General features: G+C 39.4%; 1 protein-coding gene across 1 annotated transcript; it reads right to left on the bottom strand.

Moving 5' to 3' along the window:
* Positions 1-317: 317 nt before the first annotated feature.
* LOC138707814 (adventurous-gliding motility protein Z-like) lies at positions 318-2,436 on the bottom strand. Its single transcript, XM_069837758.1, has 2 exons — positions 1,518-2,436; positions 318-1,475 (listed from the first exon to the last, which is right to left on the bottom strand). The coding sequence occupies exons 1-2, from the start codon at positions 1,620-1,622 to the stop codon at positions 318-320; spliced, it is 1,263 nt and encodes a 420-aa protein (XP_069693859.1). The 5' UTR covers positions 1,623-2,436.
* Positions 2,437-12,059: the final 9,623 nt, after the last annotated feature.

The following is a 12,059-nucleotide window of genomic DNA, read 5'->3' on the forward strand; positions in this document are numbered from 1 at the left end:
GACGAACACCCACATCTCCAGTCTCCTCTTTCCCAATGTCAGATCCAGGAAAACCTCTTTTTGGATGGGCAGGTTCTCGCCTGAGGCAGTACGTAGTTCATACCGGCGCAGCGGTGTCCTCCCAGGTAGTCCACGCACGACTTCCGGTCTGGCGATAGTGAGCGACGCCCCGGTGTCTACCAGTACTCTGCATGGGCGGCCTCTTATCCATCCGTCAGCGATCAGCCCATCGTCGCATCTTCTGTTAACCGTCTTCAAGATCAGCCGAGGGGATGGTGATGACGGCGCCGACGTGCCCCTCATCGCATCGGCCCCTTTTAGTTTTCCTGTTTGTGACCAGATCGGTCACAGTCCCTCCTCAGGTGTCCAGGCTCGCCGCAGGACCAGCAGGTGGGCACTCCTCGTCTTCGTCGCTCGGGTGATTTCGGTTGACGTTCCTCGACGTCGGCCGCCGCGACGCTCCTAATCCGGTGCGATGCCGAGACGTTCGCCGTCAACTTGGCTGCCTCCATCCTGAGGGCCGCCGCCAGAGCTGCATTGATGGTGCGATGCTCTGCCAGGAGTAGCTGTTGCTTTATTTCCGGGTCTCGAACTCCGCTGCCGAAGGTGTAGGCCGCCTCTCCAGCGATGAAGTCATTAGGTAGGCCCCTGAGCGCCTTATGGGCCAGTTGTTCCACCGCCATCGCGAATTCTTGCAGGGACTCGCCTGACTGTTGGACCCTCGTTTTCAGTTGGGTCCTGAATGCTGCCGCAAGTTGATGGTCACCATAACGTCCCTCCAAGGCCGCCATTATCTCAGCGGCTGTCCCATCTTCTGGAACGCTGTGAAGAATCTCTGAAGCCTGTCCCTGAAGCGCGGTCAACAGCTGGGTAGTCTTCTCCGCTGGCTTCCACCCATTATGTGCCGCGGTGGCCTCGAACTGGCGACGGAATATCGCCCAAGACGTCGTTCCGTCGAACTTCGGCGTCTTGACGTTGTTATGTCTGGCTGAAGGCGATGATTCCGCAGGGCCACTATATGGAGTCCTCAACTCTGCGGCCGCTTCTTGCATGGCACGTCGAACTTCCTCGGCAACTATCTGTTTATGTTCTCTAGCCTGGCGATCCACCAACGCGAGAATGTGCTTGTTTTCTTCAGCATGTCGGTCCATCACCTCACTCGTCTGCTCTTGACGACGCTCGAGATCGCGGATTTTTCCGTCGAAATGGTCTACATCCTGTCTCAACTCGGCTACTGTCTCGTTTATAGTTGTAAAATTCTGGTTTAATTTATCCAGATCGGCCTTAAGTTCGTCTTTCACAATGGCGACAATTCCATCTACGTGGGCCGAAACACTTTCGATTTGTGTAGTGACGTCATCTTTCACTCCGCTTATGTCGCCTTTCACTCCGCTTATGTCACTTTTCATCTCTGTTTTCACTTCGCTTATGTCACTTTTCATCTCCGTTTTCACATCACTTATGTCGTTCTTAACCTCACTGATGTGCCTGTTCATGTCGTTCATGTTATCTTTTACTTCACTGATATCGTTCTTCATTTCTGCTTTTACTGCACTTATGTCGTTTTTCATTTCAGCTTTCATTTCCGCGATGGCTTGCAGGATTTGCTGTAGGTTCTCCATTGTTGATAATGTCCCGATTCTGACAGCAATGTAAATTTTATTTGTAACAACAATGTAATTTATTCGTCACAACAATAATTCCTTTCTACAATTCACCTTAAACGCTCTCGTCAACAATTGGATCTTCACTCACACAGTATTCGTTATAGCACTCCACCGACGACAATGACAATTTACTTGGACTAGTACGAACAACAATTAACTGTTAATCTTAACTAATATTTACAAAGCACTATTTACAAATCAGAACTATCAGTTCTCAGTTCACAGTTCTTCTATCTCAGTCACTCGAGTTCACAGTATCTCGAACCACAGACCTTCAGAGACAGTTCACTGTACTCGAACTCGGGTCCCTCCAACTGCGGTCCACTGCACTCGAACTCAGGTCCCTCCAACTGCGGTCCACTGCACTCGAACTCAGGCCTTCGGATGCTGACGCAGATGCGGACGCACACTCGAGTCGAACTCTGGCTTGCTTGCTCTGGCTTACTCACTGACGGAATAACTGAAAACTCTGAAACTCTAGTTCGCTGGCGCCTGCTCTTTTATAGCAAAATCATAGTTGCGAGAACCTTCTACAGTTGTGTAGAGAATTATTTCGATATCTCTACATCGGCGCATTTCTGGAAGGGCCGGGAAGGTCCGTTCCCCCTTCCCTCCGTAAGCAGCTGCGCGCGCGGACTCGTCGCGTGACGTAATACACCCTCTCTCTTCTCTCCACCGCGCGACGTCACTCAATGTTCCGTGGAGCCTGTGCGATCTGCTTTCTTGCGGGACGCTGGTCGTGAGTTCGATTCTCACGTCGCTGTCACAATATAAACAATTATTTTAACATCCAGTCTAATAAGAAAATGGACATCTGAAATAATATCTCAATAGATTCCAAGCAAAAATAATTTAAGCGATGCATAGAAGAAATGAACTCTAGGCCTAATATTAATGCTCAATTCTGCGTAAATATAGGTACCAAATTATTCATAACATAAAAATAAAGTTCTACTCATTAGAAAAATATGCCCGAGATTTCAAACAGCAGCAAGTAACACAGTAGTCAATTTATGATTATTATTATTATTATTATTATTATTATTATTATTATTATTATTATTATTATAGGGACAGGATCTAATACGAACCTAATCGCTCGTTTTTCCATCGAAGAAATACCACCTAATTCGCAGGTTTTTCGAAGAATATAACCCTGGTAAATAGTAAGGATTCATTGTGTTTATCTGCTTTTAATCCTAAATTTTATTTTCACAAATCTGGCTGACAGTGTCTGTGCAAGCATCGTCACTGAAAACTTTCCAAAACATGCAAAGATATTAATTCGTCACTATCTTCAAATCTCACCAAGGAATAATTTGTAAAACATTCCAGATATTTAGTTTGTAAGAATTCCAGGAAGGGAGGGAGAGTTTCCTGTGATTGGTATGATTAGGCCTATCTGATGCCACAGGAGAGGAAGGCCGTAGAAAACGCGCACTTCCGGCAATGAAGTTACATGCTACTATGAATTCAACAGTTTGGACTAAACGTTGTTCATTGTAAGACCTTTGTTCAACCTTGCCACCGGATGTTGATGAATGGAACAAACTGTCATTTCGATACACGGCACTCATTTATTAAGTGGACAATAAATTAGTCTGGAAATACCGACAAAGCCGTGTAGAAATGCTAATACACTGTTCCATATAATCCAAAAGCGTGTCTGTTAAGGATTCATAACCTTCTGCAGAAATGTGTGATGAACAACCATTTCTGCTAATTTATACATATTTTTAATACAACGAAGATATGACAATGTTACTTCCTTCACTTTTCTGTCAGCATTTAGTTACAAAGAGAAGCAATGTGAAACGCCTAAAATTATTAATTGACGTACATAATGATGTATTGAAATTTTGTTGTTTTATTGACATTAAATAGTAATAAATATATGTTTAATGTACTGTAGAGGTTCTTCTTCACTGCATTGCATTTAAGTTTACAGAATAAAGTACAAAATGGTATGATGCTAAAGGCGTAGACTCGTTACGAATTCTGTCTAAAAATTGTCAAGATATGTCGTCCATAGATTTCCAGTTTGACAATGTTCCTTACTATTGTGATGTCCTTTGGTTAAGCCAGGAAAAGTTCTGTGAACAGGGCCAAGATGGAAGTCGCTTTGCCGGGTAATACATCCAGGGTACGAATATTTGCGGCGCAAATTATTTATACATTTGGCAGTAAGCACATATGTGAGCACTTATGAACGTCACAAAACCAACACTAAGATCAGGATTATCAAATGATACGTCATGTTACAGGAAACATAATTACGCCGGACATAAGAAGGTTGATATCCGCAAAAACAAGAAAAAAATTTTTCTATATTAGACGAGAAGTCAGAAATTTAAATTTGTTTCTACAAATGTGCTGTTCATGTAATAAGTACATTATTAAGTATGTAACAGTTACATAGCAATTAATTAGGTAGGCCTCATTATTTAAAATCTCTAAGATAAAGAAAATATACCATGTTTATTGTTTGTTGCAGGCCTATTATTTCATTTTTCCATAAGCACAATGTCCTGTAATTTATTTCACTTTTGTATTGGTAAGTTTAAAACAGGAAAATAGTGTTTTTATAGTAGTTGGTTTATTACATAATTATATTCCAGCTATATCTGAAATTATATAAGTAATTTAAGGAAAAGCTATGTATATTATTTATTTTAACCTACTATTTTATAATTCATTGCATTTATTAGAGAGGTACACTCTACAAAACATGTTCTGGTTTCTTGTTGTATTGTATGAATGTAACATGTTATCTATTATTTAAAAATAGTTTAATTCATCTTGCAGTGATAGGGCAATAGACTTTACTTTGCTCACCCCTATTTAATCACTGCTGCTGTCTGCAGAATAGATTCATTGCAACCAGTGAGCGCTTGATCGCACGCAGAATCGTCTACGTGCTCTTGACCTTGACATCGCTGGTATAGTGCTATACCTTATGCCAGAGACACCTTGAGGATTTCCGGAAAAATGTGTTATACATACGAAATTTCGTGAAAGTTTTCTGCGGAAGACTGGAACTACTGATGCGTGTTTACGTTTCACTTCTGCTCCATATGAATCCTTGTCTTCCACGTAATCAGTTACAGTAGAAGAAGAGAATATGGATGACTTATATCACTAAGGCCCGATTGTATAAATCATTTAATCTTAGATTAGAGGTTAAATTGATCCTTGTTTCAGCTGAACTTGGAATTTTGTGTTGTATAAAGTCTAATCTGAGATTAATTTGTCTCAAACTAAAGTCAACTTTGACTGAAGAAATTTCTCCGATTAAGTTAGATGATCCAAGTTCAGTTATTTCTTTTCTGTTTGAAATATACGAGTGACAGATTGTGCAAATAAAATATCCATTATTATTAATATTAATAGATATGTTAGGTACATTTATATATATTTCTTTCAATTTCTTGCCTTAATACACAAACATTCTTATATTATATAAGGCTCTATCGTGTTCAGAAGTATCAAATAACATAACCTATAATTATATTATGTTTATAACAACCATTAATTATTAATGGATATGATAGGTACATTCATAAATGTTCAATTAACTGTATTACTAAACGAAAATTGTCGTTTTATAAAGCTTTATTATGTTTAGCACTATCAAACACCATAAAATGATAACAACTTGGAGAACAGTCAACCTTCTTCTTATTGTCCGCCATTATTTACATTGCACAAAAAAAAAACAGTGTCTCCAACGGAGTGTAATACGGAAAGTCGCCAAAAAGTAGTTGTAAAGTCGCTAGATTTCTCATTATCAACAAAGAAAGATTAAATTTTGTCACTATGGGGTGCTAAAAAGGTCACTAAATCCCTATTTAAACAATATAAAAGTTAAAAGAAATTGTTGTTGAAAAAGAGTTAAAGTCGCTAGATTGGCAACACTGAACAAACCTGTGTAACATGGTCCGCGCATCACGTATTTCATCTGTTTATGCGATGTTGCCAAATCCTTTTCACGTGAACTTAGATTGCATTTGAACCAAGGTAATTTGATCGCAGAAAAGTTTTATACAATAGAAGAACTGTCTGAACTCGGTTCACTTTTCGATCTTCGATCAAAGTTGATCTTTAGTCAGGGAGTTTTATACAATTGGGCCTGAAAGTTACTATACATTTTTTCTATTGTTAATCTTACCCATTCCTTTATATACACTCTTTTATAATTTAAAAATTAAATTTAGCGACTTTTTAGCGACATTTGAGACCTTATTTGACGACTTTGATTTGACAACTGTTGGCAAAATTGCATATTATCCTATTGTATTTCCTTGATCTTTTACGAGTTGAGAAGGACGGGGAGAGAAGGAGAAAGAAAGAGAGAAAGAGAGAGAGAGACGCGAATATCACTGAATGTTCAAGATCTGCATTTGTGGGTGTTGGATGGCAGTTTCTTTCTTTAGCTTTGTGCTTATTGTTTCTGGGTGAAGGCTGGTGTAGGAGACGATGATTGAAGGCCGTTCCGCGACTAAGCAATGCACTCTACTCTTGTCAACCAGCAGCAAACAGATCTCCGACCGGCAGGATTTGTTTTGAATTAATATACAGACTTTGTTGTTTGGCTTGGAGTTTCGAGGGCTGGACCCGAAAAGGGTTACTTTGGCTCATTTTGTGCCCTACAGTTTACATGCGATGACTGTTTAGCATTGGTTATTTTACGACGCTTCATCAACTTCTGAGGTTATCTAGCGTATGAATGAAATGACGGTGAAAATGCAAGCGAAATAAATCCAGGGTCCAGCGCCAAAAGTTATCCAGCATTACCTTTAAATGCGTTGAGGAAAAACCTCAACCAAGTAATTTGTCCCAACCAGGATTTGAACACGAGCGCGCTCATTTCAAGGTGAGGCATACTAGCCGTTACTCTACAACGGGGACGCAATGGGTGTTCAAGTCCGAATTGTGGCCCGGGAAACAAGACACGAGGTTCAATTTTCAGTCTAAAAATGTCATGTCCATTTTGCTGTGTATATTACAATATAAGTCCACTAAAGTAGGTTGATAAAAATATTACCTAAACGTCCAAATTATTTTAGTCCAAAAACACAAATTATACAGTATAACCTCTATTTTTTTAGTTTATTATTTAACGACGCTGTATCAACTACGAAGTTATTTAGCGTCGATGAGATTGGTGATGGCGAGATGGTATTTGGCGAGATGAGGCCGTGAATTCGCCATAGATTACCTGACATTCACCTTACGGTTGGGGAAAACCTCGGAAATAACCCAACCAGGTAATCAGCCAAAGCGGGATCGAACCCGTGCCCGAGCGCAACTTCAGACCAGCAGCCAAGCGCCTTAACCGACTGAGCCACGCCGGTGGCTTAGAACCTCTATTATCCGTGGTAATGAAGGGGGTAAACTGAATAATCCGTATCATAAATTATTTTCGTAAATTAAGTGAACAATACTTGTACTTTCGTAATTTTCTCCATGATCTTGTTTTTAACTTGCAAGTTAGAGGATAAGAAGTTCACTCATTCAAGTTTGGTTGTCAACGACTGGTTTTTAAAGGGCAAGGAAACTCCTTGTAATGGCTCTCAGCGGAATGATAGGAATAGTAGAGATCTCATGCTGTAGATTGACATACTTTATACACTTCATCCTTGATTTTTTTATTACATCGCGCATAGTTGTAACACCAGTCTCGTATTCTGATGCGAGATGAGTCATAGTTTCTCCTTCCCCAGACGACTCAATTATTTGCACTTTTTTCGATACTTAGCACAACATGTTTTCTTCTTCACACATTGGAGTACATTTTATACAGAAGTTTAGTAGACCATACTGTGTAAATGAAAAGGCATGTAGGCCTAATAACACTCTCTAGAAAAAATATGTACTAATATACCGTAAAGTAGTACTTCATATGTTTCTGTAGGAAGAAAGGGAGAGAGAGAGATAGAGAGAGAGACAGACAGAGAGAGAGAAGCGAGAGACAGTCGGATAATCCGTAAATCGGTTAATAGAGTGACGGATAATCGGGTTTCTACTCTATGTAGATTTTATGTATATTGCATAAAGTCCACTAAAGTACATAGGCTCATAAGAATATATCCACTTAACTGAATCTAAATTTTATTAAAAATCCAAAAACACAAGTTTTATGTCCAATTCTTACGCCCACTGAATCACTGTCCAATACATTATGTTCATTACAAAACCTCCACTTCACAGATATTTCAGTACGTTAACTTTTCTCCGTCCTCCATTGTGGCTCAAGAAAACTGTCCGAGGTTCGATTCCAGGCATGGCAATGGAAGAAATGTATCCTCCGTCCACGGGACTGGGTGTTTATCCGTTGTCTTGTGATTGTCCTGTGAAGTCTCTGTGGTGGTCTTGCGTCATGCCGATCCCATGACAAGGAAGGCCCGCATTTATGGGGTGTCTAGTGTAGCCTACGATCTAAAGAATGCCCCTCCCCTACCCGCAATGGGTCGACCTGGTTGGCAAGTTGGTATAGCGCTGGCCTTCTATGCCCAAGGTTGCGGGTTCGATCCCGGGCCAGGTCGATGGCATTTAAGTATGCTTAAATGCGACAGGCTCATGTCAGTAGATTTACTGGCATGTAAAAGAACTCCTGAGAGACAAAATTCCGGCACATCCGGCGACGCTGATATAACCTCTGCAGTTGCGAGAGTCGTTAAATAAAACATAACAAATAACTACCCGCAATGGTGTATACGTCGGAAAAAGGTAAGGTTAAACAGTGTAAGGAAGAAGAAAGAAATACCTTTTCTCCACTTTTGACGACTCTCCTACTCGTCATATTCTGCTTATTCATCTCCGTGTAGCTTCAAACGACAGCTATAGAGGATTCCAGCTTAAGAAAATAGCACTGGTCTTATGGGTCTTCCCTAGTACAGTGTTGCCACAAGATGCCTCTGTTAGAAGAAAGAGTGAGGTATAGTATCTCTGTCTCACTCTCTTCCTAAACGTACAGTCTTCTCGCAAGTTTATCGCACAAAATAGGTACGTCGAATCAGCTCAAATGATAAAAAAACCTATTAATGCCATAATGGTTTCTGCAAAAACTTATACATTATATCTTATATAATTATAACTAGATTTCCGTCATTTAGGCCATAACCAACTTTTAAGCACCTCAACCAGGCTCTAAATTAATAAAAATAGTCATTAAAATACAGTTTTAGGCACATAAAAATATAATTTCAGGCAGCTAAATATACGATTTTGGCACCTAAATGTTTTTACCCACTCAAACTACAATAACTATAACGATGCAAATAATTAGTGAATATTAAGTATTACGGTATACAGTGAAAAAGGCAGTAGAAAAATTATTGTGGTTAGGAACTTTATTCTTACCATGTCTTAAATTATGAATAATTAACTTATTATTAATGAGTTCATTGGCCTCATTGCTCTCTATGGCTGCTGATACATAGATCTCAATATTACAGTTAAAAGCTAATTAATTTTCTATTAACACATTCATATTTGGCTTTGCATGACATAATGATTATCTAGATCTAAATTTTCTGTTTTGAGACTTTGACTTTCGTTAGAATCACTTTATAAGCGCAAAATTATCTTCCGCGCTTCACTGCTCTTTTGTATTCCTACTGTCCGCCCAAGTGCTCAATAAAACCTGTTATTTTCCGTAACTGTTAAGAAGCGCTTATAATACAGATCTAGTATTATATGCAGCACACGTTTTCCGTTATTAACTTCACACTATAAACAAACAAGAACTTAAGTTACATACTTAATGCCTTTATTGTTTTGTTGATAGTTAAATTTTGTGCATTTCATATAATAAACGAAGACAATGTTCTACATGTTTTAACAGTGTGAAATCTTGGCCTCAACTGTACCACCCCTACTTGTCTGTTAAGTTCCACAGCAGAGCTATGTGGCAAGAAAGCGGTTGGATATTCAATCAATTTAGCTGTTATCTCGTTATTCGCAAATTAAATATATGGTAATTTTAGAGGTGTAACAATATTTTAGCACATGAAATCGATCCAGTTCTCCATGAAATTGTATTTAGTGAATTAAAAGAAACCAATTAATTCCAAATTCTCAAGAAAAGACTTATAAATAGCTGATAGAATAGCCCTCTATATGTTCAATGCTTTTTTCTTAAAGTGAAATCCTCTATAATAGTTTAAGATATCTTCCGATGTTACACTCTCCCTTGTACCGTTTCTTATTCTGAACAATCTGTTCCACTTGTCTTAAGTTTACCAGGTACGATCGTTTAATTGGATATCGCACATTCTGATACCCGCTAAGTAATTCAGTTATAACTATTTCACTGTTATTTTGGTTCTTATTTATAAATTCCATTAATTGAATTTCCATACCAATGCGTGATATATTACGATGTGTTTTTGGAAGCGATAGTGCCATCTCTCAACTACGTTAGTCGTTCAATGTTGTTCTCTCAAAACTTCATTATTTTTGTTTCAAGCTACAGGGATGAATTCTGCTGGCGTTCTCTTCTTATGCCCCGGTCAGGTTTTTTTCTCATGTAAGATTTTTTCTTTTATAAAGCTAAATCCATTACGTCGGACTCAACATTCTCTGTAAGAGTATTCAAAACAGCCTGAACGTCTGACAGTGGTACAAAAGAAATTAACATTATTTGTCGAATGTCGTTTCTTATATGCGGATCTTGCTGGTCAGTAAAATCAATTTTCATGCTCATGGAAACAGCATTTCTCCAGATGGACTTACAAAAGTGAAAGACACACCCTTTGGTGGCAAAATGAAGAAATTCGACTGATGCAGCATTTATTACTCCGACTCGAAACCCATTAAAACTAAGTATGATGGAAAAGTGAGTTTCATTTCTTCAGTTTCAAATTTAATTAATATTAGAGGAGAAAAATTCGCTCCGGCGCCGGAGATCGAACCCGGGTTCTTGCTTCTACGTACCAAGCGCTCTAACCACTCAGCTACACCGAAGTTCAATCCACAGCACCGATCGAATCCCTCTCCTCCAATGTTTTTCCCTTTGTCGCCTGACTCCAAGTTTGACAAGAATGTTGACATTTTTGTATTAAGTCAACTGCCATTATAGCCTACAAGGAGCGCACTCAGTTGAGTGACTTGGTGGCCAGGATTCCGCAGTAATATGCACTGTTGCTCGAAGAATCTACGTAAAGATTAATTTTTGGCCCTACAGAATACGTCTGTTTTGGTAACAATTCATATTAGAGGAGAAAAATTCGCTCTGGCGCCAGGGATCGAATCCAGGTCCTTGGTTCTACGTACCAAGCGCTCTAACCATTAAGCTACACCGAAGCTCAATCTACAGTACCGGATCGAATCCCTCTCTTCCAATGTTTTTCCCTTTGTGGCCTGACTCCAAATTCGACATGTATGTTGTCATTTTTATATTAAGTCAACTGACACTATACAAGGAGCGCACTCAGTTGAGTGACTTGGTGGCCAGGATTCCACAGTAATATGCACTGTTGCTCGAAAAATCTATGTAAAGATTAATTTTTTGGTCCTACAGTATACGTCTGTTTCGATAACAATATTAGAGGAGAAAAATTCGCTCCGGCGCCGGGGATCAAACCCGGGTCCTTGGTTCTACGTACGATTGAGGTTTGGCGTAGCTCAATGGTTAGAGCGCTTGGTACGTAGAATAAAAATAATAAAAATGTCAACATACATGTCGAACTTGGAGTCAGGCCACAAAGGGAAAGAGACTGGAGGAAAGGGATTCGATCCGGTGCTGTGGATTGAACTTCGGGATAGCTCAATAGTTAGAGCGCTTGGTACGTAGAACCAAGGATCCGAGTTCGATCCCCGATGTCGGAGCGAAATTTTCTCCTCTAATATTAATTGTTGCCGAAACAGACGTATTCTGTAGGACCAAAAAATTAATCTTTACGTAAATTCAAATTTAAGATTGTTAAATATAATTCGGTAAGCATCTTTATCTTTCTCTTACAAAGACAATAAACGGGAAGAGACACTTTATCATTAATGATATATAATTGATAAAAAAAATTGTAGGAACGGACTTAAATTCCCACCAGCATAGATGGTATCATTTATGCCTATAATTAGGTGCACCATCCCTCATCAAAAAAGAACATTAGGCCTACTACTCCGTCTTGTAAAAATTTCGCTCTTTCCAAAGTTTTACACAGTCATGTAAACAGCCTATGTTGGGAAGATGGACGTCTAACATTCTGTTTGCTACACAACATCTGTACCGTTGCTATTCTTTCGGGTAGAAGCATTAACGTCTCTTCATCTTGTATTTCGGAAAGTTCTTGAGTAGCAATATATCGAGGTGGTTAGCTTCAGTGAGATTCAGCTCTAAGGGTGCTATTCATAGACAATTCGCTAGCCCGAGCTAAACAGGATTAATAT

The sequence above is a fragment of the Periplaneta americana genome, chromosome 10 (genome assembly GCF_040183065.1).
Source record: "Periplaneta americana isolate PAMFEO1 chromosome 10, P.americana_PAMFEO1_priV1, whole genome shotgun sequence".
Lineage (NCBI taxonomy): Eukaryota > Metazoa > Arthropoda > Insecta > Blattodea > Blattidae > Periplaneta > Periplaneta americana.

Coding starts and splice junctions, on each gene's coding strand:
- LOC138707814 (XM_069837758.1), bottom strand. CDS start 1,622: ATGGAGAACCTACAGCAAATCCTGCAAGCCATCGCGGAAATGAAAGCT. Junction 1,476..1,517: donor TGAAGAACGATATCAGTGAA/GTAAAAGATAAC, acceptor CACATCAGTGAG/GTTAAGAACGACATAAGTGA.